Source organism: Choristoneura fumiferana, chromosome 8, assembly GCF_025370935.1.
Source record: "Choristoneura fumiferana chromosome 8, NRCan_CFum_1, whole genome shotgun sequence".
NCBI classification, from domain to species: Eukaryota; Metazoa; Arthropoda; class Insecta; order Lepidoptera; family Tortricidae; genus Choristoneura; species Choristoneura fumiferana.
In genome coordinates this window covers 13,280,307-13,307,458 of record NC_133479.1, presented here as the reverse complement: position 1 = coordinate 13,307,458, position 27,152 = coordinate 13,280,307, and the positions used below count along the sequence as shown (strand labels likewise).

At 38.1% G+C, this 27,152-nt stretch overlaps 3 protein-coding genes across 5 annotated transcripts; all 3 read left to right on the top strand.

Annotated features, from left to right (window-relative positions):
• Nucleotides 1-682: 682 nt before the first annotated feature.
• LOC141430569 (macrophage mannose receptor 1-like) lies at nucleotides 683-10,295 on the top strand. 3 transcript variants are annotated; one of them, XM_074091340.1, is made up of 8 exons: nucleotides 683-776; nucleotides 1,015-1,122; nucleotides 3,820-3,933; nucleotides 4,493-4,699; nucleotides 5,010-5,267; nucleotides 7,470-7,667; nucleotides 8,603-8,860; nucleotides 9,867-10,295. In XM_074091340.1, the coding sequence occupies exons 1-8, from the start codon at nucleotides 731-733 to the stop codon at nucleotides 10,052-10,054; spliced, it is 1,377 nt and encodes a 458-aa protein (XP_073947441.1). In that variant the 5' UTR covers nucleotides 683-730; the 3' UTR covers nucleotides 10,055-10,295. The 3 variants fall into 3 exon arrangements, with proteins under 3 accessions (XP_073947441.1, XP_073947440.1, XP_073947442.1); XM_074091339.1 differs by having other exon boundaries at nucleotides 3,820-3,954; XM_074091341.1 differs by lacking the exon at nucleotides 7,470-7,667 and having other exon boundaries at nucleotides 3,820-3,954.
• A 1,806-nt stretch (nucleotides 10,296-12,101) lies between these two features.
• LOC141430556 (uncharacterized) lies at nucleotides 12,102-15,357 on the top strand. The gene is made up of 2 exons (XM_074091306.1): nucleotides 12,102-13,686; nucleotides 15,207-15,357. The coding sequence occupies exons 1-2, from the start codon at nucleotides 12,792-12,794 to the stop codon at nucleotides 15,269-15,271; spliced, it is 960 nt and encodes a 319-aa protein (XP_073947407.1). The 5' UTR covers nucleotides 12,102-12,791; the 3' UTR covers nucleotides 15,272-15,357.
• On the top strand, nucleotides 15,288-17,870 carry LOC141430514 (uncharacterized). The gene has a single exon (XM_074091235.1). The coding sequence runs from the start codon at nucleotides 15,288-15,290 to the stop codon at nucleotides 17,868-17,870; it is 2,583 nt and encodes an 860-aa protein (XP_073947336.1).
• The last annotated feature ends 9,282 nt before the right edge of the window (nucleotides 17,871-27,152 follow it).

Here is a 27,152-nt window from a genome sequence, read left to right as displayed (position 1 = left end):
TTATCGGACAAAATATGTATATACCTACTTCTTCAATAATCGTTTTTTCGCCTGCCGTAGAAACAAACTTGCTCTTGAATTAATCGCTTAGAAAGAACGTCAAATTTATGATTGATTTTTGGTTTACCTACATCTGTTTTTCCAATCTTATTTTTTGCTAAGAGCTAACTAAAAAGGCATGGTTCGTTTCGGATCTGCTCGGCCGACGCCTGCCGATTCGTCGACGTCGTTTTCGCTCTTATTGCGTAGACATAAAGCTTTTTTCTATCGGCTATTGCCCCTTATTAAAACACGTATTACCAGTTTCTATAAGTATATACGTTTTTCTGTTTGCTTGAAAATTCAGCTTTTGCGAAGTCACGCGATCAAGAGATGAGTTCTGTTAGTATAATCATTTCATTTTGACAATTTGGTCCCTTGTAAAATTGTGTTAGTGCGTGTTTAAAAATATTAAATTTTTGAAGAACGATTTGTGCAAATCATACTTTATTATAGACTAAATATTTGACCGTGGTTAAGAAATACTTCTTAAGAGTATTTCGTTCCTAAAACGTTTTAGGGTTAAATGAGTGAAGTTAATTAATACTATCTCTCATAATATTATGTTTAGTATGTTCTATTCCGATAAACATGCTTTTATCAAAGGTATATAATATGCTGTTTTAACATCCACGTACTTAGTTATTATTCAATAGTTCTTGAAGCAAGTCTGTAAGGAAATTAGAAAATCATGTTTAATACATTGTTTTCACTACTCTTGTTTGTTTTTGTGACAGGTGACTATGTTTTTTTTACGTTTAGTTTTTTTTATTGCACGCAAGACTTTTTTTAACTTCATTTTAATTTAAATTTTGATTCTCATTTCACCTTCACTTTATTTGATACACTTTTTCAGATTTTACATGTTCTATTATAATATTTTAAGTCAAAACAATATAAATTGTACTTATGTATGATTGTCTGAAAATAAATTATTATTATTATTAACTTAAAATCGACAACGGTTTCTTTCAGAGAGTACGAGAGATACATATGAACATGTACCTTCAGTAGGTCGTTACATAAAAGTGCACAGAATCCCTGCTAATTGGCAGGACGCCCAATTCAGATGTCGGTTAGAAGGTATGTGTTAAATAACTAGTCAATATTATTATTTTCGTACCAAGCACCAAGCAATGCGCGTGATATCGTTCGTCGTTGATCGTGATTATACACGTGTTACCATTAAATTATGTAAGGTAAAGGTCCGAGTGCTCGACACGCTAAAGCCCAATAGACGACACCCTGCTGTCATCTCTATTGCTAATGACATAAGATTAAAGATGCCAACTATTGGGACAGTGACGAGCACTCGTACGTTTAACTTATTGCGCATAACATTTTATGTCGTAAAAAGTAGACGTTATTTGTTTTAGTACGATTTTCACTTTTAATTGGTACCATTTTAAGTATGTAACAGGAAAATAAACAATACCACAAAACACAGATAGTTCAGAAGGCAATCTCCTGTATGTACCTACTTCACTTTTCATACCTACGCTCGGTGGTCGCTCTAAGGTTGTCTACTATGGCTTATGCACAAAAAACTATCGTGGTAGTGGCACTCGTATCTAGTTGTTTGATTTATTCTTGAAAATGAAACGGGAAGAACGGAAATATAAATTAATAACAACTAAAATATTTAAATTTTAATGTCATTGTTATATTACAAATTTGTCACAGAAAATATCTTGCGACGATTTCGACATTGGCGAAGATTATAAATGCGAAAGTGTGTGTGTGTTTGTCCGTCTTTCATGTCGAAACGGAGCGACGAATCGACGTGATTTTTGGCATAGAGATAGTTTATGGGCCAGAGAGTGACGTAGGCTACTTTTTATCCCGGAAAAATGCACAGTTCCCGAGGGAACAGCGCGCAATAACCGAATTCCACGCGGGCTAAGCCGCGGGCAAAAGCCAGTTAATATTAAAGGGGTGACCGGGGGGGGGGGGGTACACCAAACCTGCAGTACTTATAGCCCGTAATAGCTAAAAACTTATCCTACAAAACAAAACAATAAAACTGCCAACTATTACAATACAAAAGTTTACAAAACAGAAACATACAAAATTTTACGTTTGTCAATTGTCACTATCGAAAATCCCTAATAACTTCTAAACGGATTACCCTAGTTACACAATTTTCATTGCCTTATCCGTTTTAGACCTGAAACTATCAAATCACACCAAAGACAACACAATATCTACACGAACAAAAAAACATGTTTTCAACTTACTTAAGTTGGCGTGAATTTTACCTTAGAAAAATTTAGTTATTATACCTCTCTGAAACCACTGGTAGTTTAAAAAACGTCAATTCACCGTTTAATGTTGAATTTAAATAACCGTCCACTGAAAAGTTATAATAACTTATTTTTTTGTTGCGCCATTATTGCACAAAAAAGTTCACAGACGCGTGTCTCAAGCGCATGGCACTCCCGCTCGCACCGGTCCCAACCGTGCCGAGATATCGTGTCCGTGAGCAGTGTCTATGTGTGCGTTGCTCGAGCACACTTGTATGGAGATTGAATTCTGAACTATCTGTGCTATGTGACAATACGGTATTTGACTATTTTATACAACATACACATGTTTTATAAATTACAACTACGCAATACCTGTTATCGAATAGAAAAACAATTTTTAATCTACCTTTACAAATAACAAAGTTACACAGGTTTGAAATTCAAGATTAGACAGGGAAAGACATACTGGCATGTGACGTCACACGCCAGTACCGCCATACTAGCTGCATAAAGAAAAGCGTTTGAGAAAGAGACAGGTATATAGATTTTTCAAAAAATCACTAAATCCAATTTTCAACCGATTTTAATTTTCGCCTCGCTAAACACTATCTGTATATCTAATGGCAAAATCAGGAGTTGTCAAATACCGTATTACCTACGCGGAAAAACTCAATGATAGTAACCAAAAATCAAGATTTCCTTAACTTTCCGGAAAAACCAAAGCACATTGAAAAAATGAAAAGGTTCCTACTTTAAAACAATTACTTTTAGGCCAGTAGCACTATTTCTCAGTTTTTAACTGACTTCTAAAAAGGAGGTTATCAATTCGGTTATATGTTTGTTACCTCAGAACTCCATTATTATTTTTTTTGCGTTCGTCTGGGAATGTGTTCAATTAGGTCCAATAAGCACCAACTCAGGATCTGATGATTGGATCTTAAGGAAATCGAGGGAACTCTTCAAATGTTGTAGGGACACCTATAGTAAATTGGATATATTTAGTAGTAACTCGTGCATTTTCTCTTGAAAATCATCATTTGGTGAAGTGGAACTGATGATGAGGACCACAGTTGAACAACGGAGTTACTACTCAATAACAAGTATTTCACGGGTTGAAGTTTAATTACTTTGACACAGTTGCTAAACAATTTATGCTCCTCGTAATACATATAGTAAAACCGGTGGGGAAGCACTCCTCAATAATGAACGGCTCTGCATCGGAAAAAGCAATATTTCGTAGAAGGTGTTGAGCAGTTAATATTAAACGATTGTATCTTAGATTATTTACACTTAAAAGCGTGAAATAAAAATTTTATAAAAAAAAATTGAACCGACTAAAAAACCATGATAATAATTTTTTACCAGTCTGAAGTCGGTCGGTGTCAGCACGAGCCAGCAGGAGTGATGGAAGGAAGCCTAATATAAAGTGCGTAGGTGAAGTAGATAACTATAGGTCCACTCCTGTTGGCTCGTGCTGAGGCACCGACCGACTTCAGACTGGTAGATAATTATTTAATTACTTTTTTCTCTGCAGGGGGTATTTTAGCATCACCCGAGAATAAAGACATGTTTGATGCTATGTTGACAATAATGAATGATAGAAAAATCAGCAAAGTATATACAGGGATCCACGCCACGTTCTCGAAGGGTGATTATACGACAATAACAGGTATTGTAGACAGTCTTCCTAACAGTACAGATGGACTCAAAATAGATGTAAAAAAACCGTCTGCGACCAAGTTGCAAAATTATTATTTTTTGTAACGGTATCAGGTTATTGTACCTCTACTGTTTGGGTTTATGCCCAACTTTTTTGTTCCAATACCCCTAGTGAGTGGTGTTGCTGGAAAAATATGCAAGTTGAAGTGGTCACATCGCTCTAACAACAGATAGCCGTTGGGGGAGAAATGACCACGAACCGGAAGACAAGGCGTTGGCAGGCCTTACACTAAGGTGGACTCACGACTTCATGAGAGTTGCTAGCAACCAGTGTCGAATTGTCGTTCAATGTGGCGTTTTAAGGGGGCGGCTTTTGTTCAACAGTAGGCGTCTTCCGTCTGGTGATAATGATGATTATGATGATGACAGTTCCGATGTTCCGATGGATGAATGTTATGTTATGACATTATGCAATAGTAGCAGGGGCTTTAATTTTTCTGCAAAACCACCTTAAAACTACATGTACAATGTAACTAAACTATCCATAGGTACCCCTCTATCAGAACTCGACGTAGGATGGATGCAAGGTGAACCAGATAATCTTAACAATGAAGAGGATTGCCTGGTGATGTATTCATCGGGAGGGTTGTCTGATGTTAAGTGCACTAATGTGTATCCCTTTATTTGTCACAAATCGCCAGAAATGATGGACGCTCATAAGTGTAGCTACTCACAAAACGGAACTACAAGTAGTGGTAAGTTCAGGCATAACTGTTATCTGGTATTATTTTGAGTGTTCTGTGTTAAAAACCATATTGACTTGACACTAGAATCAATCAAAAGTTTACATTATTGCTATCCCCCAAGTAGAAAGGATTAAAGCCCTTCTTTTAATCTCGACATTTTGTGCCGCTCGTGGACACGACCAGACCATGACAAGATTCATAGCAAAGGCCTACACGAAACGTTTAAGTAAATTTAACACGTATGTAAATACAAGCATTGTGGTTTATTTCACTAGATTAAGTAACATGACGATAAGTTTAACACAAAAATTGTTTTCAGATTACGTTCTATATAATAAAACTTTGAGTTGCTATAAGTTCCATAAGGAGGGTCTCTTTTGGCCTAATGCCTTCAGAACTTGTCTGGCAGAAGACGCTTACCTGGCCATCATCAACAGCGAAGATGAATCACAGTTCTTAAAGGAACTGTTCGCTCAACACCCACGTCAACATATTCCTGGTCATTTTAATAAGGATTCCGCAAGCATTGGCTTCAGAAGATCTGATAATGATCATGAATCGTTTGTTACAATTCATGGCAAGTACCTAATGCATTAGTGTAATACTTTTATTCATCGTCACATCATCATCCTCATATCAGCCGTAGGGCGTCCACTGTTGGACATAGGCCTCCCCCATATACTAAATGCTACGATTGGAAGTGTCCTGCATCCACTATGGACGCGGCTTTGCCCGATCATCCTTCCATCTCCTTGGCGGGCGTCCTATGCTGCACTATATTTTTAAAGCGTACTTACATAAGTTTTTGAGTTCCGTACTTCAAAAGAAATAACGAATCGATTGAATCGGATGAATAGTCTAGATACAACGGTGGAACATACGTTAATACAAACATACGAGTACATAGACTGCTAAAATCATTAGGTACTCTTCCTTTTGGCTCTGCCGTAGTCTGGTAAAAATGGAACCTACGAGTACATGGGATCACTCGTGTGTCTATCGGCCATAAATAATTCGCTCCGAACTTCTGGACCAATAAAGTTGAAATTTGGTACACATGTAAGTCAATAGCTAAAGAAGGACGTGTAAATAAACGAATTTATGACGTCAGGGACACTATTGGGGAGTAAATTAGAAATTAGTCAGAAACGAACATAATTCAATTTTTATCATAGGTATAAATAGTAACAATGATGGTTTAAATGTTTCACGATATTTACATAACTCTACACTACTGCAATGTTTTCCATAGTTCATGTTAACGCGTTGGCTTTGAAACTCTGGTAGGATGCCATGCGCAGGCGCTTATACTGCGCATACTTTCGAGAAATTAGGAATACTGTTTGTCCCTTGAATACTTAAGTGTTATAAAAGTAAATCCAAAAACAATTACTTTGCTCACCTGCGACAAGTTGCTCAAAATTGATAAATAGTTATTTGTGCAACAAGAGAGCAAAGTCGTTCATTGGTGCGAGTTTTGTTTTTAAATCCCGAGTAAGCGAAGGATGCTACAATTGAATTACGAGCGATAGCGAGTGAATCTAGGTCCTAGGTAGAATCCTGAGATCAGCTAGGGATTCAAACACACGAGATGAAAAAAAACTTGGTCTCGTGTGACACATACAACTTTTCACCTGAGCAGCGAGAACATTTAATTTAAAGGTTAAAATAAAACCACATATATATTTATAAGATAAAAAATATCAAAAACTTTAAAGTATAATCCGATTGTTTAGAAACAAATATAGTAATTATTATATTTTATTATATTAATCATATTTAAAACTATTTCTCCAAAATGATTCATACAGTCGCCATTACATCTATTAAAAGTCACGACAATGATCAAGTCTCCGGTAAGTAGACATGTTTTGAATATGGAACGAAAAGGTATCCAATCCAGTAGGTACGAAACAAAACTCAAACTAGTAAAATCATATTTTTTAAAACTGCAAAAAACCTCATCTTTGGGTCATTAAAAAGGTGGAACAATAAACGTATAATTTTTTTATAAAAATAAACCATTAAGTATGATTTTATTAGGATTTATATTATTTAAAACATTAATATAAATAGATTACTTGCGAATTTATTCAATTTGACAAATATTTGATCAACACAGTACTTTTTATTTTAGGTTACAAGCTTCTTACTTAATTAAAAAGTAAAAATAAATAAATAGAAAAAAGTAAAATTGAGCGAGATATTCGTTCATTTATGCTCGTTTTGTTTGCTAATTTATCTTTGTAGTTTTTTAGTTTATATTTTAGAAAAGCACCGTACCTACAAGCTTCGAACAATAAGAGCTAAACTAAATCCCTCTAGTAATGCACTATATACTTAATATAACAGACGTTTGTAATTTTGCGGTTATATGTGTATGCGAACGTTTATTTGTTTCTTTTAAGGCCTACAGAATTTAAAAATCAAACTTAGTATCGATTTGATCCTATCTCTCGCTTTTTTCATATTGAAGTGAAAGTGACAAATCAAAGTCAAGTTCACATAATTGGAATTCAGTGAGTGGACATGGAGTGGACCCAGCACTGTCCTCAGCATTTAATTTTTTTTTATTAAAAAGCTACTTTGTCTCACGGAGTGAACAAAATGCGATTTTGCTCGCTGATTTTTCATAGCAAATCCTGCCTGTTTGAGCTGCTGAGGTGAAAACTGATTTGTCACGGGTGAGCAAAGTAATTACTTTTAGATAATTGATGTTGAACTACGCAAAGTAACGATTGATTCAATAAATTATGGTAACAATATTTAAATTTACTAGGTCAATCCTTGGCTGAAGCTGGATTTAGTGAGTTTAACGCAGGTGAGCCAAATAATGTTGGCAACAATGAATTATGTGGGTCCATGTGGAGAACTGGTTTACTAAATGACCACAACTGTCATGAACGTGTAACGTTCATTTGTGAAAAACCCTTAGCGAATGCTCACTCGTGTAGTTACCCGGAGGACGATAATAGTGGTAAGTTCAAACGTAGCTCATAAGAGATCTCTATTATCTCATCTATAACTCTTGCTAAACTTGTAAACCAAAAACAGTATTTATTTACAAACTTAAGCTTATGGTGGTAAAAACACACAGTTTCTCGCCAGGGGACAATGTGTTATTTAAAAAAAAAACTTTACAAACGCTTCACTTGGACCAGAGGTGCAGTTATAAGAAGATTATGCAAAACTACTTATCTTATCAAAGACTTCGTTACACTTACCAAAGTCAAAAAACAAAAAAACAGCTTATTCATTGGAATGTATCGGACAACAACAGCACAAACATTGTCAGCCACAACTCGAACGTTAAAAACGAAGTTACTACATCAAATTATGCGTCGACCGCAGCAGAAGGTGCATTTTCACAACCTGCGTCCTCCGTCGCCGAACTGAGTTCAGTCCTCCCTCAGAAAGGAGAGGAGTGAAAGCGGGGACGTGACAACCACCATAAGTGAGCAAAACGGTTCACAGGCCAAAGCAGCAGCAGCCATCACTATCAGTGATCACGATGATTTCGTCGAAGCTAAAGATAAGAACTCAACCGAGCGTATTGCAGAGCCGATACGAGATTCAAGCCCGAGATGTGTGTCTGGAAAATTGTTACGACCGATCCCTAGAGTTAATTATAATCCTTTCTTTTGTATGAGTGTTTAAAGTTAGTTAGTCCTTGTATTGTCAGAATGAGAGGGATGAGATGTTGTGTATGTGGGTAACTAGTGCTTAGTATAATAAAAAGAAGGAACGCTTTGACTAATAAATCAATGTGCTACAAACTACGGTGTCTTTCACTTGTCCACGTTACGTACACAACACTAGCTCCGATATTCTGTACTAATTACTCTATTATCAAACTTTGTGTCCATTTAAGTCACCTGCCTGTTGCTGATGTGAAAAAATAATTGTTTTCAGATTACGTTCTATCAAATATAACTACAAGTTGCTACAAGTTCCATAAGGAGGGACTCTTTTGGCCTGATGCATATAAAACGTGTCAGGCGGAAGGTGCTAACCTGGCCATTATCAACAGCGAAGCGGAATCACAGGTTCTAAAAGAACTGTTTGCTCAAAACCCACCACAAGACATTCCTGGTGATTTCTTTAAGGGATCCGCAAGCATTGGCTTCAGAAGATCGGTTGATAGTCAAGAGTCGTTTGTTACAATTGATGGTAGGTATTGCATTAGTGTTATTGCACAGATGGCTGTTGGGGCCGAAAAGTTCTCGAATAGAGTCCGTGGATCGGCAAGCGCAGCGTAGGACGTCCACCAACGAGCTAGACATAGAATAGCACAAAGAAAGCCGCGGGTTCACGGTGGATGCAGGCCGCTTTCAACTGAAGTACTACGTCCTACGGCTGATAATGTTGATGATGATTAAATTGCATTCAGTTCTTGATTATGTTCTATTTGATCTTGGTTTTAATTTTAATCTTATGGCACTAACGCAGGTAATAAGACAATTATGAACTGATTATGTTTGAAATAAATGATTATTATTAATGGCTTTGCACGGATTAAGGTACTAACACAGTATATATATATATATATATATATATATATATATATATATAGGCCTCGGCCTAAATTAAGTTATTTTCGTCATTAGTACCTGACTGTGACTGTGTAATGTGTATGTGTGTAATGACGAAAATAACTTAATTTAGGCCGAGGCCGCACTACTGCCAAACCGCCGCGGTTCTTAACCGCGTGACTTTGGGAACCAAGTAAACTAATGCAAGCGGCCGCACCGGTTTTAAGTTTACTTGTATACAAAAAAGTGTCGCGATTAAAAACCGCGGCAGTTTAGCCGTAGTGCGGCCTCGGTCTTACCTTGCAGGCACCTTTTGTCTCACTAACTCACTCAGTTTTTGTATAAAGATTTTTTAAATCCGATTTTGAACTTTTACATTTTTAATTTTCAAACATTTTCTTTCATACCGTTTCCTGAGAATTACTTACACAAAAAAAACTCACCAAATAGGTGCAGTCGTTCTGAAGTGATGCGCAAACATTCAATTAATTTTTATTATTAGGTATACAGAAGGCAGAAGTTTTGTATAGGTTTTTAATTGCAAGTTAACACGTATGGTTTTTTTGCAAAGAATTAGCATCGCAGCGCATGTGTAAATAGCTGTGAATAAGTGACATATACCAAACTGTATTTAAATTTTACAGGTCAATCCTTGACTGAAGCTGGATTTAAAACGTTTAGCGATGGTGAGCCAAATAATATGGGCAACAATAAAAAATGCGGATCTGTGATGAGAAATGGCTTACTCGATGATCATAACTGTACAGAACGCTTAGCATTTATTTGTGAAAAACTCGTAGTACCAAAATTCAATTTGCGATCAAATAATTAAGAGAGTAGACAGGCCAACACAATGTAATATAATAGTTAATAAATATCTAGCCAACATTTATCGGATGCATAATGCCATAGTTCATCGTAGCAATGTAAATAGTTCAAGTAACTAATGTAACTAATATTAACATTATAATTACTATTGACCTATTTGAATGTTATCGCGGTATATATTTTTCTGTATGAAATGTGTGCTAGATGTATGTTATCTCGAATATAAATAAACAAATCATTATAAATCTTTCTTTTACTTGGGTGGGTAGGTACCTTTTCTTTTCGTTTCTAGGTGATTCTTGGGTAACAACAAAAGTTGAGGCTGAAAAGATTAGAGTCGCCTAAACAGCAATGGACTGAAAACTGGTCCGGGTTACAAAGAAGGCCAGAAATACCAATTTATGGCTCAGAAACAGTAAAATGTTTGGCATTGGCAGAAGGATGGCGAAGTTCAAATGACAATAGTTGGAGAGCGGACTGCAAAATTTACCTTCATACTCGTACTTGATACCGCGATGAAATGCACAATGGTTTCCCATAAAAGTGATGCTAAGTCCGAATTTGATAGTCTGCCACGGCAGAACTTGCCAAAAGTGTGTTATTTAACCCATCTGATACTAAAATAAAAGTCATGGCACCAGTTAGAAATTTACTGGTAGATACAGAAAAGCGAAATATGTCAGTATTTTATTTGCCGGAAATGATTGGCAGAAGCTCTCAAACGTGACCATCAGGACCCCTAAATATACCCATCTGATACCAGCATGAAACCAATTCCAGTCGGTAGGTATGAACCCTCATTTCCGGAATATATAAGCCTGCCAAGGCCGTTTCTGCCGAAACACCTTGACATACGAAATTACGTGAGCAACGTCTTCTCCGGTCAATTATAGACATTTCAATTTAGATAAATTCCGGCAAAGCCGAATTCTGGTGGAGACCTTGGGTACACCATTAGGAATAAAGTGTCAAAAGTCCCGATTGATCCCATATAATATGCAAAAAGTTAATCGGGGTCAAAGTTCAAAATTTGAGGTTATTTTTTTTTTCGAAAATGGTTAGTTTTATCAAAAAGTCGCCGAGGCAAAAATTATAGATCCTAAAATTATCTACAAAAATGGTCTTTATATTTTTTTTTCTAAGAATACCATTCCTGAGATATCACGATTCTAAAAGTTGAAGAAGTCACGTTCTACATGTTGGCACATTTGTGCCATGGGTTCCCTACATCTTCCATAATATCGATAAAAACAACAGTCGAGCAAAACAGGTATCTCATATTTTTTTTTTAGCCGAATGATACTTTTGCATAATCATAACTTTGCATAATCAGTTCGAATAATAGTCATTTCTCAGAATATTAAATAGCAGAACATTAGTATCGCTGATTTTTATACGGCATAATGGCATAGCAAAATACTAGTTTGGACTATTATTGTATTTACACGGAATTTTAAATACCCCTGACTTTAACATGGCGTAATGATATAGTTAATGGAACTAACAACTACCATAAGAATGGGTTAAGGTTAATGTAAGGTCAGTAAAGTAAGCGTGCTGTAACAGCAGCAGGCAAAACGTCAGTACAGAACAGCAGCTACATTAGTAGGTAGGGTTAGGTCAGAACTGTGACCACAACACAGCGCGAGCCGAGCGAGCGAAGCGAGCGTGCCGTGGCAGCGGCCGGCAAAACGCCAGAATCTTACTGCGGCCAATAAAGGTTAGGTTAATATAGAATTAACAAAAACTTCAAAAAGAATTCCTATTTGAACATTAGTGTAACGGCGTGATATATTTTCGACCTTTTGCCGCTTTAACATGAAATAATAGTGTAAAACAACTTTGAAATAAAAGTACAAATACTGTTTCACAAGAATAAAAAAATTGGTATTTTTTGCTTTTAATGGTTAATTCACAAAGTTAAAATTTCATTCGAGGCATAAAATTGAGGGACAAACGGTCCAGTTAGGTACGTCCAACTTCGAGACAGAGATCACTCGTCGAATCCGACTCGGCTGGGCGGCGTCCGGGAAGCTTTGCAGTGTCTGTTCAAGAGTCTGAACATGGCTTAAAGCTCTATATTGTCTATTTTCCTTACTCTGTGAATCATTCATTCGTTCTCGCTCTCTTACTTTTTCTCTCAACCATCAAGCACACGACGCTCTGTAAAAAATTGTGAATTAATTAATAAAACCCAGTTTTCAAGATAAAAAACTTTTAATTTATGTTCCCATGAACATAATGGTGCCGAAACAAAAGCAATAATAATAGTTCCCGTAAAAACTTCGCTCAATTTCGCCAAAGTGCAGTGCAGTGCAGTGACCGCGTGTGCCGGCAAACTCTCATCGGGCTACGCGAACGGAATATCGGAAACGCGCATGAAATTAATCAGTCGTCAAAACAATACGATTCATCATATTTCATCCATCAATACATAGACTTTCTCAAGTGCAGTTCCAAGAATTCAAAACCGAACGGCCGCCATATTTTTTCTCAAATTCCGAGAATTCCGCCAACTCGTCGGCTATCTTCATTCACGTTCAGTCACGACAGAGAAGGCTGTTCGTAAGAGTACGAGTGCGAAGGAGAGCGGAATAACCGCTCGGTTTTGTTCGTTCGCTCCACTTTCAAGTCTGCTATTGACGTCCGTCACATTGACAACTGACATTGGCATATCTGTCACCGGTTTAACCACAAAACTTCGATCATAATAAACAATCAAGCGGATTATTGTTTTCAAGATGGTAAACGAAGAAACTAAATCGGCAACCATCTCCCCAGACGAGAGAAGGTTAAAAGCCCAGATAGCCCAGTGCAAAGGCTCATTAACAAAAGCGGAAAACTTTTTACGGAACCAACAAGAAGGATCTTTAGACAAAGAAGCCATCAACACGCGCCTACAGCAGCTGGCTGGTGTCTTAGTGAGCCACAAAGAACTGTCATTGCAACTCCACCTGCTCAACGAAGAAAGCGCCGACACAGACTTCAACAATGACGACTTTGAGGACAGATGCCTGGCAATTACGGCGAACCTACGCAAGCTGCTCCATACTCAAGAGCCGGTGGCGTGTGGCGGGTCTTCAGCAATAAAATTACCGGATATGGACATACCAGTCTTCGATGGCAAGGATTTCACTAAATACAATACCTTTATAGAATTGTTTAGCGCAATTATCGATAGTAACACCAGGTTAGCTCCTATCCAAAAATTATTTTACCTAAGAAAATTTCTAAAAGGCGAACCACTGTCCTTAATTGAAGGACTACCTATTACCGGGGATTCATACCCCAAATCCCTTGAACTGCTTGGCAATCGGTATGACAATAAATTCCTAGTAATAACAAACCACGTTCAGGCATTGCTCGACTTTCCCACAATTTCGAAGGGTGCATCTAGCAATTTACGAGAACTAGTGTCAAACTCTCGTCAACACTTAGCTGCACTGGAAACATTAGGAGAATCCCCCAAACATTGGGACATGTTACTTTTGCCCATTTTGCTTAGGAAGGTCGACCAATACACTTGCCGTGCATACCACAGTGAGCGTGTCACAAAGGAGCTGCCCACACTAGAGGACTTCTTCACCTTCTTGGAGAGAAGAGCCTGTAGCTTCGAAGTGAGCCAGCAGAGTGAAGGTAAGAGCCATTCAAATTTTAATAAAATTAAGGTCACTAATTTTGCAAGCAAAACTGCGGCACCAGGGCCGTCTTGTAAATTTTGCAATGCCTCGACTCACAAATTATTCAAATGTGACAAATTCCAAGCCTTGCCCATTGGGGAAAGGGCTGAATTTGTGTCAACAAATAGCTTGTGCAAATTATGTTTAAATCCACACAAAAATAAGTGTCAATTTCACTTCAAATGTGAACAATGCAAAAGCAAAATGCATAATTCTGTATTACATGGTATAGACGAACCAAAGGTTTCCATGCACAGCAATAGCTTCACAAGCACTGTACTACTGCCCACCATCAAGGCCAAAATTCTTAGTCAGGATGGCAAGTCATACACAATAGCCAAGGGGCTCGTAGACAGCGGCAGTCAGGTATCATTTGTGACAACAGCACTTGCCAATTCCTTAAAATTGAAACCTTTCAATAATATTTTGAACATCACAGCCTTGGGCAAGCAAACAAAATCTACTTCCAAGTCTGTCAATGTCAATTTCATGTCACTTCAAACTGACTTCAAATGTCAAGTGACCTGCTCAATAGTTGACCACATAACAACAAACTTACCTCAGCACAAGGTGAACATGCAAAATGTAACCATACCAGAGTTCACGAAGCTCGCAGATGATGAATTTGACACTCCGGGCGAAATTGCATTTTTGCTTTCAGCTGACATATTTTTTAAAATATTGTTGCCCAACAAAACCAAACTTCAAAATAGTGATTTATATGTGATGGATACTGAGTTTGGTTCAATATTGTCGGGTGAGATACAAGGTAATGAGCCACAGTTTAACAGCCATCCTGTAACCTTGCATGCAATTATTTCTAACGATGATGATAGTGTTGATCACCTCCTTCAAAAGTTTTGGGAGACTGAAATGGTCCCTGGAACGAAAGTGGAGGTTACAGCAAAGCAGGTTTCCTGCGAAGCCGAATTCAGAGCATCGGTACAGTTGGTCAATGGCAAATTTCAAGTCCCCCTGCCCCTCCAATGCCCCCCTGATCAAGCTAATCTAGGTAGCACATATTTTGTCGCCTCTAAGTCCTTACAAGGCTTACAAAAACGGTTTGCAAAAGACAAAGGGTTGAAGCAGGGCTATTTTGACTTCATTAACGAGTATGTTGCACTAGGTCATGCCAAAATACTCAACTTAAACAAAGAAAATATTCATAGCTGCTACTTCATGCTTCATCATCCTGTCATAAGGAATGACAAGAAAACTACTCGTTTGAGAGTTGTCTTCAATGGCAATACAAGAGCTAGCTCAAATCATAACAGTCTAAATGACATGCTGCTTAATGGACCTAATAATCAAAATGATTTATTTAATATTTTAGTGCTGTTCAGGACCCATAAGTATGTTCTATTGGCTGACATTAAACATATGTATAGGGCTATCAATATAGACCCCGCCTTTAGGAAATTGCAAAACATACTGTGGACCGATGAGGATGGAACTAATAAGATTTTACAATTACAGACGGTCACCTATGGGCTCAAGAACTCCAGCTACCTCGCAACACAATGTCTGCAGGAGCTTGCTGAAAGATATGCTGCAGCGATGCCCAATGCTGCCAGGGTGATCCGAACAAGTATGTATGTCGATGACAGCTTGTTTGGAGCTAACACCATTGAAGACGCATTGCAGGTAAGGGACGAGTTCATTAGCTTATTGAATATAGCCAGTTTTCAACTACATAAATGGGCAGCCAATCATCCCGCCTTGTTAGCAGACATACCAGCTGACAAACAACACTTTAATGAACGGGAATTGGCTCAGCAAAATCTATCCATGAAGGCACTAGGTGTTTCATATGACATTAGCAATGACCAATTTAAGATCACTCGTCCTACCAGTGAGCCCACCAAGTGGAACAAACGCAGTGTGCTTAGCTTTATCAGTTCCTTCTTTGACCCACTCGGCCTAGCAGCACCCGTCATACTGAAGGCTAAGCAGTTCATGCAGAGGCTGTGGTTGGACAACCTGGAATGGGATAGTCCATTACCTCAAGAATTTTTAAAGGATTGGTTGAAATTTTATCAATGTCTAAACAGCATGCCTGTAATATGCGTAAATCGAGATCTTGATATCCACAACGCAAACAATGTTGAAATTTTCGGTTTCTGTGACGCTTCTGCCGGTGCCATTGGCGCCGTTATATATGTAAAGGTAATCAAAAGCGGTACGGCAAAATTCACTCTATTGTGTGCCAAATCTAGAGTTGCCCCAATAAAAACTCGCCTTACCATACCAAAGCTGGAGTTAAACGCAGCAGTATTGCTCGCACAACTATATTCCAAAGTGGCCTCCATATTTGGCGCCATTAAAGTGGATAAAAATTACCTATTCTCAGATTCCCAAGTCACTCTCTGCTGGTTAACGTCAGCCAGAACAAACTTGCCAGCATTTGTTAAAAACAGAGTCAACACGATCAACGAACTCACAAATGATTGTCAATGGTGTCATATTTCTGGCCCACAAAACCCAGCTGACTGTCTGTCACGTGGCTGTGATCCACAGCAACTCCTTTCTAATAACCTATGGTTCAATGGTCCAGATCACCTTAGACACGCAGATTACAGCCCACTTATCATGCCTACATGTGCCCATGTCACATGCATGTTAAATGCAGGTGCAGACAAGCAGTCAGATGAGTGTTGTGCAAGTGAGGAAATCTTTAACAAATTCTCATCATTTGGCCAACTCATGAGAGTTGTAGCTTGGGTAAAACGATTCATCTACAATTGTAAAAATAATGTAAAACGGTCTGGATATCTAACTGCCGATGAGTTAATAAATTCATCCAATTCAGTAATTTCACAAATTCAATTAAAATATTTTGCTGAAGATATTAGCCGTATTAAGGAGAATAAGGACTTAAAATCTAATTTAAAAACTTTAAGCCCCTTTATGGACGATAACTGCTTACTAAGAGTTGGTGGTCGTTTACAAAACGCGCCAATACCGTACTCCCAAAAACACCCAATTATATTGCCAAGTAAGTGCCATGTCACTCAATTAATTATAAGAAATGAACATATTGCTCTACTTCACTCTGGCTTGGCCTTAACTGTTAGCAACCTAGGGTTGAAATATTGGATTATCGGTGTCTCTCGTGAAGTGAAAAGAGTCCTAAGCAAATGTGTTAAATGTTACAGATTCAAGGCCCAAGGTGCCAGCCAGCTCATGGGATCCCTGCCTTCTGATCGAGTCACCGAGAGCCATCCCTTCTCCAAGGTTGGAGTGGACTACTGTGGTCCATTCCAGGTCAAGCAGTCGAGCCTGCGGAGGTCCATTGTCACCAAAGGGTACACGTTAGTCTTTGTTTGTTTTGCCACAAAGGCCATCAATTTAGAGCTTGTGTCCGACATGACCACTCAGACTTTCCTGGCCGCCTTAAAAAGGTTCATTGCCAGGCGAGGTGTGCCACAAGTAATACATTGTGACAATGGCCAATCCTTTAAGGGAGCAAATAACACGCTTCACGAATTGTATTTACTTAACAAAAAAGATTGTCATCAAAATTCTGTAGCCAAGGTTGCTGCTGATAAGGGCATTGTTTTTAAATTCATACCCAGCTATAGCCCCACATTCGGGGGCCTGTGGGAATCGGCCGTAAAAAGCTTCAAATACCATTTTAAAAGGGTCGTTGGAGCCAATATTTTCACGTACGAAGAGTTAAATACAATTTTGATAGAAATTGAAGGTGTCCTCAATTCGAGGCCACTGACCCCATTGTCGAGGGACCCCACAGATCTGTCAACCCTAACACCGGGGCATTTTTTAATTGGCAGGCCAATCACTTGTATACCTGAGGCAGACCTCGCCGAAATTCCTTCTAATAGACTCAAATTCTGGCGGCGCTGTACGCAAATTAAACAGCATTTTTGGCATGCGTGGCACAAGCAATACCTTTCTCACCTAAATAGTCGGCCAAAATGGCACAAAACGTTACAAGACATTGAAGAAGGTAGCCTTGTATTGCTCAAAGGTGACAATGTGCCTCCCCTGCAATGGCCTATGGCTCGAGTCATTAAGGTATTTCGAGGACAAGATCAGAAGGTGAGGGTCGCTGAGTTGAAGACCGCCACGGGTATAACCCGCCGGTCCATAAATAAACTATGTGTATTACCAATAGACTAAGTCGCGCTGTACCTTATTGGATAATATCTTATATACCTACATAAGTAATTAAAATTATTAATAAATTTGTGCAATTCAAGGTATTCTAATGTTACCACTAATGTAAGACGCTTAAATAATGATCTCATCAATGTACCTAAATACCAAATAGTTTAAATAATACTCACTTAACATTTTTATTTCATGTCTTAGGTCTTACCTATGTAGCGACATATACCTAACATATAATATAACTTTATTCTAAATTAGTTTAAATAACTTGCCTTGCCATAATGTAGTAAAAATAACCCTAAGCTAAGATAAACCAGTTCATTAGTGGTTATTGACAACCAATGTCTAATTACAATTTTGTAAGTACAATGTGTAACTACTTAAAGTAAAAAAGGGTCTGTTATATTGTAAGCATAGTTAAGTAGTTGCTTCTACTGATTGTAAATTAAATAGTACTTCCTTTCCCGGGAATATGTTCAAGAGTCTGAACATGGCTTAAAGCTCTAGGGTAGACCGGGGACAGTTGAAACAATTTTCACTTAGCCTGGTGTAATTAAATATCTATTGTATTTACAAAGATGTTACTGGTATTTGTCTAAAGATAGACTATCAGGCTCCTAATTAAAACACACAATAAGGCTCCAGCTCATATAGGAAACCTAAAATAAGTGCATAAAGAGGACGGGGCAGAGTGGTTCAATTGACCTAGTACTAAGGACGATTGAACCAGTGTGTAGGGACAATTGAAACACTAATATAATATCAAAACAAGGAAATATCTTTATTCAGCCTCTACAGTTTTTACTACTATTAAACGTAATTAGTGAGATCGTTAATCATTTGTTAACATAAAATGTGTTTTTTTTAAGTTATACTATAATAAACATTTGGTTCATGTAATCACCAATATTTTTATGTCTAAGTTCCCTTCAGTTATTTTAACCATCTTATGTTATAATACTTTTGACGATAAATATATTTCTACTTTGATATAACATTATAATTGCAAAATAGTATCTTAAACAACAAAAAGTTATTGTCATACAAAAACAACTGTTTCAATCATCACAATGTTTCAATCATAACTTTCAGTTTAACCACCTTGATAAAAGTGAGAAATTAATTAGACCGAAAGAGTTCTACAACATTTCAAAATAACGTCATTTTAGATATTTATTCATCCTTTTTTAGGGTTCCGGAGCCAAAATGGCAGAAACGGAACCCTTAGTTTCCCCATGTCTGTCTGTCTGTCTGTCTGTCCGTCCGCGGTTTTGCTCAGGGACTATCAATGCTAGAAAGCTGTAATTTTGCAAGGATATATAGATAAACTATGCCGACAAAATAGTGACAATTAAAAATTAAAAAAAAAAATTTTTTAGGTTACCTCCCATAGACGTAATGGGGGTGATTTTTTTTCTCATCTAACCCTATAGTGTGGGATATCGTTGGATAGGTCTTTTAAAACCATTAGGGGTTTGCTCAGACGATTTTTAGAACATCTGATTTTCGGTCACATATATACATGCATATATATTGACATACATACATACTTACATACCTAGACTTAACCAGACTACCCTTCTTTTTGCTTCCCCCAGTCGGGTAATAAAAGCTGGTAGTAAATATGTAAAGTAAAGTTGGGGACGTTTGAAGCAACAGGACGATTGAAACGTTTCAACCGTCACCAGACCAGTTGTTTCAAATGTACCCATTCGACACTTTCTACTTCAAGGTCAAAATTAAGTAACTTACATCGTCATTTTTACTAGTCAAATTAAATATAAATACTAATTAATAACTACAGAATAAGACACCATTTAAGTATATACACAAATAAAGAAGATTTTTTAGATATAACAAAAGGAAAGACGATGTAAATACTTACTTTTGAGTCCGAAAATCGAAAAAGGACCCCCAACACGACTATGTCGCTCGCCGGCGCGCGCGCTACTGAAGACAGATTCCGACCAGTCCGAGCCACGTTCAAGCGCCGCGTACCGTTCGTAGGTACTACAGTATTCGAGAAAATTGAGATGTTTCAATCATAACGTGTTTCAATTGTCCCCGGTCTACCCTATATTGTCTATTTTCCTTACTCTGTGAATCATTCATTCGTTCGCGCTCTCTTACTTCTCTCAACCATCAAGCACACGACGCTCTGTAAAAAATTGTGAATTAATTAATAAAACCCAGTTTTCAAGATAAAAAACTTTTAATTTATGTTCCCATGAACAGTGTCTTTTCGTCCAAAATAACCGCTATGTTTGAAGTCAAAAATCTTTGACCAGTGTGTGCTGCCAGTGATGACCTAGGTACGGATCTGAGACGTGGGCGCTAACGATGGGCCTCATACGGAAGCTTAAAATCAGTCAGAGGGCTATGGAGAGGGCTACGCTTGGGGTTTCTCTGCGGGATAGAATCAGAAATGATGACATCCGCAGTAGAACTAAGGTTACCGACATAGCTCGAAGAATTGATAGATAGATAGATAAAAAACTTTATTCAGAAACATGCCATGACAATTGTACAAAAACAAACGATTCAAATTGTTACATATAAATTAAGTTGTCACGGCACAGCCGCGAAAAGGCGCCGACTCAGCATGTGCTGCGACAATGCTGTCACAGCGCTGATATTCTGTCGGGACCAGTAGGAGTTGACGCACTCAGTCACATACAATTTTTACTCTAAGAACTATAATATATAATTTAAGGTTTAAATAACAAACATAACAGATATTCTTTGAATACAGGTACCTAATGCAAACAAAAACAAAGATTTTCGCAGCCTGGTTGTCAAATAGAACCGACGATACCGAGTACTAAGCATTGACCTGAAGCTTCTGGCAATCCAATAAATATGTTTAAACCTTTACGAAACTGAAGTGGCAGTGAGCGGGGCAGACTGATGGCCGATGGGGTTAGAAGGTAGGTACTCGAATGGCGTCCGCGGACCAGGAGACGAGCTGTCGGTAGGCCTCCAATAAGATGGAACGACGACCTGGTTAAGATCGCGGGATCGCGGTGGATGCGGAAAGCACAAGACCGGGCTGAGTGGAGAGCCTTTTGTATTTTATATAAACAAGTGGTACAAATGAGTGGAAAATCACGAGCCACTTTTGGAAACCCCTTAATAATAATAATGGTTAATGGTTTATGTAATGACTGGCGAGTCATCGCGTTTCAATCTGCGTACAAACTTAAGCTATAGGTTCATAAGATCAAACCTGGTTATCACAGGCTAGGTAGTATTTTTTAAGAGTTTGCTTACACTTTGGAGTCAGCATTAAAAACATCACTTAAAAAATCCCTTGGCGGAGGCCTATGTCCAGCAGGGGACGTCTTTCGGCTGACTTGATAATGATTATGATGATATAATTGTTGGGGTATTTATGTTCATTATTTTCTTCATACATTGTTTTAAACTAAATCCATCACATGAAAAGCTATTAAAATTTCAGTGTTTTATTTTTCCTGTAAAGTTGATGTTTTGATATTACACGTTTATTCACGGGGATCGTTAACATGTTCAAATTGCTAATGATAATATACCTATCTAAGTCCCATTAGGCCCTATAGGTAACTCAAAATTCAGGGTTTTAGCTTTACCTAGCCATAACATAATTACAGAAGGAAAATAAGACAAGTCTTATTTTTTTTAAATATCATCGGACACTTGACACCAATTGACCTAGCCCCAAACTAAGCAAAGCTTGTACTATAGATACTAGGCAACGGATAAACATACTTATACAGATAAATTACATACTTAAATACATATTAAACATCCAAGACCCAAGTACAAACATTCGTATTATTCATACAAATATCTTCCCGGGCCGGGAATCGAACCGCTTGGCCATCCGGTCGTCATTATAATAGATATAATAATCATGAGATATGATAAATTTAGATTAACTACTTTTCAAAATTATACCCATATTTAAAAAAAACCATTCTAGGCAACCCGGTGTCTTGATCACAAGAAATTCCCAAAGCTAAATCTGAACGTTTGTTTTTGTTCTTTAGAGGATTAAGATCATGGGAGTGTATAAAGTATAGCGAGTCGCAAAGCAAGTTATATGCAGGTCTTACCGGTTTCTATGTATAGGTACGTTTTCCTGTGTGTATAAAATTTAAGTCAGCTTGTGTAAGTCAGGCGATCAAGAGATGAGTTCTGTTAGTATCATCATGTCATTTGGACAACGTTATGTCCCTGGTCCTTGCAAAAATTTTGGACATCATTAATTTAATGTGTTTTGAAGTTTATTTCTAAGAACGAGATTTTGTGCAAATCATACATATTTATTATAGACTAAAAATTTGACCGTGGTTTAAATACTTAATTACAATGTTTCGTTCCTAAAGCGTTTAATGATAAAATGAGTAAAGTTCATTGGTCGCTTTCGTAATAATAATAATAATAATAATAATAATAATAAAACTTTATTGCCATGCTAGTTACATTAAAAAAAAGAAGATAAATAAAACAAAAACTTAAAAACTAATCTTGGCAATAGGTACCGGTCTCAGCATATGCTGAAGATAAATTCAGCGCTGATTTTCAGCCCGGCCCTTTTGGCAAGGGTGGCCGCAACCATATTAAATACATAAAAATACATATTTCCGTTTGTGACAATTTTTAAATCCTGAATCCTTATCTCTAAATCCTGTATTGTGTGTGTTATCTATATTCTGTGTTAATCGTGTAGTATGATCGTGAGTCGTGTTGTTTTTGTGAATTGTGATGTTTATAGGCATGAGTATAGGCATTAATGTAGTTTGTATAGTTTATGTAGTTTGCATCCACTTATGCCGCGCCCTACCTAGGGGTATCCCTGCCTTTGTATTTCCAGAAGGTGTGTTTTAACAATCTTTTTGAATTTTAGCAAAGGCATGGGTTCCCTCGCCGGTGGCGGAAGATCGTTCCAAACCTTACTCGCAGCAAATTTGAAACCCCCCCTGAAAGATACAGTTTTATGTTTTGGGACCACAAGTTTGGTTTCTCTGTGGCTTCTGAGTGGTCTCTTACGAGCGTCTTTAACCCATTTCAGTTCGTCATAAAGGTATCTTGGTTTCTGAAATTCCAAGACTTTCCGCACCGCGAATGCCAGGTGTAAAACTCTTCGGTTGGACATATTGAGGATTCCCTTTTCATTGAGGTAAGGCGTGATGTGGACCCGCTTTGGCAAATTATAGCAAAAACGTGTGCATGCATTTTGTACGCGCTGTATATATGTCTTGGTTTTACTAAGAAGTCTTGGGCCGTATACAGTATCACCGTAATTGAGTTGAGACAGTACTAAAGCCTCTACGAGAATCTCTCTTACTTTTTCTGATAGGTACTTACGGATACTGTACAGTGATTTGAGTCTAAAGAATGCATTTCGGATCTTAGTATTAACATGTTCCTGATATCGCATTTCTCCATCAATAGTTAGACCAAGGTTCCTCGCGTGATCAACCATGGTTACTGTCTCGGTTCCTATGTGCAGTACTGGCCGTTGATCAATGATCTTTTTGCGTTGACCCTTGCTGCCCATAATCATGAACTGTGACTTAGATGGGTTCAAAACAAGATTGTTTTTAACTGACCAGTCTGCGACTATCTTAAGGTCTTCATTTATTTTTTCCACTGCAAATTGCAGGTCTTGTGGTGCAAATGAAAAGTACAGCTGGGTATCGTCCGCATATAGGTGAGCCTTACAAAATTTCAATTTCTTTATTAGGTCTGCTGTGTATAAAATAAAAAATATAGGGCTAAGGATAGAGCCTTGTGGTGTGCCTCTACTAATCCGCTGCGTACTCGACTTTACGAGTGATCCTTGTGTCGTTTCAAACTCGACAAATTGTTGCCTAGAAGTCAAAAATGACTGAAACCACCGGCAAGACGATTGTGAAACTCCATAATAAGCCATCTTTGCTAGAAGCAGTGTGGGATTAAGACAGTCGAAAGCGCGCGAAAAGTCCAGCAAAACAAGTACGCTCCCCATTCCTCCGTCTGATGCTGAGATTATATCGTCTGTAACCTTCGTCAGAGCTGTCGCAGTACCGTGCCCACTACGAAACCCTGACTGTGTGACCGGTAGCAGGTTGTATTTTTCCAGATACTTTGTAAATTGTTTACAGACGACTCTTTCTATTATCTTTGAAATAACAGGGAGGACACTTATTGGGCGGAGATCTTTATACTCTTCAGTTTTGCTGGATTTCGGTATAGGTCTTACTTTAGCAATTTTCCAGAAATCAGGAAAGATCCCGGTCTCAATCGATGAGTTGATTATGTGTGTAATTATAGATAAAGTACACTTAAGTGTTAAACGGATCATTTCCATCGATATACCATCATGACCACATGCATTTGTTTTAATAGATTCGATGATTGTGGCAACTTCAATTTCTGTACATTTTTCTATATTAAATTCATGTTCGTGGATTCTTCCACTTTCGAAATAAATCCGACTATTGAGATCCGTTTCCCCACTGCCTGGTAGGTTTAAAAAAAAATTGTTTACTGCTTCTGGATCACACAAATGCTGTGGTATCAGCGGCCTAACAGTGTCACCCATGATTGAACAGTTCTTCAAATGGTTCCACATACTTTTTGGATCATTCTGGTTTTTATTGACGTAGAATTCAAAATATGCAGCCTTTTCACGTTCGAGGGCTCCGTTAGTGTAGTTACGCAGTGTTTTGTAGTAGTCTCTGTGACATGGTATCCCTGTTTTACGTGCTCTACTACGGGCCGCATCTCGTAGATTCATCATTATCTTAATATTGTCCGTCAACCATGGATGTGGTTGACAATCAACCCGAATTCGACGCATTGGTGAATGCTTGTCAAATAGGGCTAGTACATATTGGTTGAAGAAAAAAACTTTCTCATTGATGTCATTCAGTGTTCGCAATTCTTCCCATGGAACGTTATTGAGATCGGTTTCAAATTTTTCAAGGTCAATTTTGCCTAACAGTCGTTTGTGTACATAAACTGGAACTGGTTTAGGCTTTTTTATATTTAGTTCAGCAATCACCATAGCGTGATCGCTGATCTTAGGATTATGATATACGGTTAAGTCTTTAACGAGATCAGGGCAGTCAGTAATGACCAGGTCCAGTAATGTAGCAGAACTTTCCGTTACTCTAGTTGGTTCATTCACCAACTGAATTAAACTTCTATGGGTCATGAAATTTTGCATCATCTTGGTGTTTGGTTTGTCCTTTGCCATAATGTTAATATTTAAGTCAGTTAGCAGAAAAAAACCCCGACATGAGCCAAACATATCCAGAGATTCGCTAATTGCATCCAAGGCGCTTCCTATCGGAACGGACTCGGGTCTGTAAGCCGTACCAATCGCGTAACGTCCCACTCCACTTACCTGCAGCTCTAACCACATCTGTTCCAGCTGGGATGCAGGGTGCTGTTTGACACGAGTCTGAAGACCTTTGCGAATATAAAAACCAACTCCTCCTCCTTTTTGTCCATTAAATCGTGGATTACTTTTTAGAGTATAGCCTGGAACAGTAGGCACAAATTTTTCCTCTCCCGTTCGTAACCATGATTCATTAAGTGCTAGTATGTCTGGTTTAAATTTATCAATAGCAAAAATAAGTTCATCATGACCCGTGTTTAAGGACCGCACATTTATTAGCGCGAGGTTCAAACAATAACCTTTCCTGCTATTCATGGCAAATAAGTAATATTTTAACCAGCACAAGTGAATGAAACTGTATGAAATTAAAAGGAATGTGGTGCATGTATGTAGTTATAGTACGTTTGAACCGTTTGTTCTCACTGACGTATAGGTTATTACCGCAATACAGAAAAAGACACAAACAATTTAAAAAAAAAATTATAGTTGTATGAATGTTATTAATATTATAACTGTTATTAATTTCTTGTCTTGTTACACAATAAAAATTGTATTTCTGTTTACCAAAAACAAAATATTTTACTTCGCAAGTAACACACACAATGGGTCTGTTATAATGAGCATAAAACAGGATTATGCGAGATAAACACAGCCAGTCAAATAACGCTTCGCAAATATTTCTAATTTCAAATAAAGTATTACACATTGTTTCCCTGCCAAAAAAAGATAAAAAATTATAAATTAGGTTATCTTCAGTTATCAACCAACACATCAACTCAATAACTATATAGTCTAGTCCACCGCTGCTGATAAAAAATACACAGTTACTTCGAAATAGAGTCCGCAGGGTCCACACCGAAAACACGCAGAATATCTTTTTCGAATTTTATCCGAACTGACTTACTGTCTCTAGCATCCGTGCGTTTGGCATATATACGACCCTCCTTCGTCCATACGTACTTCCAGCCCGTACTGCTTTTCGCCTGCCGAGCTTTCCATAGAATCCTGCGGTTCAACTTAGTCAGTCGCTCATTAATGTAGATATTTTGTGGGTCGTGCTCTGGCAGCCCGATGTTATCAGACTTCAGCCCACGGCGTGTACGGGCGTTTTGCAGCAGGTCGTCACGAAGAGCCCTCCTCGCCAGTCGCACGACTAGTGGCCGAGGTCGGTGTCGCCGGCGCGCACCTGTTGTTGTATCTTCACTCTGCAATGGCCCCATCCGTTCAACACTGACCACATCCCGATCTTCTATCGTCATACCGACTTTGAAAGCTATGGCTTTAAATATATGTATTCTAGATTCTCCTTGATGCTCCGGTACACCAGTTATTTCTAGGTCATTGGCAAGTAAGGATTGGTCCCTGTCGTTCAAATCTGCTTGTATTTGGGTAATCGTATCATGAACCTCTAAGTCTAAAGATTTGGCGATACCGTCTCTTTTGAGAGTCCTTAGCTCCGCGTTCAAGCGTGAATTTTCAGATTCTAGATCTTTAACTTTTTCACTCAGCGAGCCCAGGTCTGTTTTGAAAGCTGTCAGCTGTTCACTTAAAAAGTCCGTTGTGTCTGAGAACTCCTTCTTCATTCTATCAATTACGTTTGAAAATTCTCTGCTTATTTCCTTAAATATTTCCTGTTTAGTGGTGGTCAATTTAGAATCTATCTTTACAAGATCCTGTTTCACAACAGATAGTTTCGTATCCAACATAGTCGATAGAACTCTTATAAGGTTTGCACCTACTGCGCCATCCGTTTCGCCAGCAGTGGTGCACTCATCCTGCACCTGTGAGTCATCGCATAACGACATGTCCGTGATCGAAACCGCCGGCGGCGGCGAGATCTCGTAATGCCTCTTAACTGGCGTGTTTTCATCCCTACGACGCCGTGTGATGTTAATACACGAAGGACAGCACCAGTTATTATT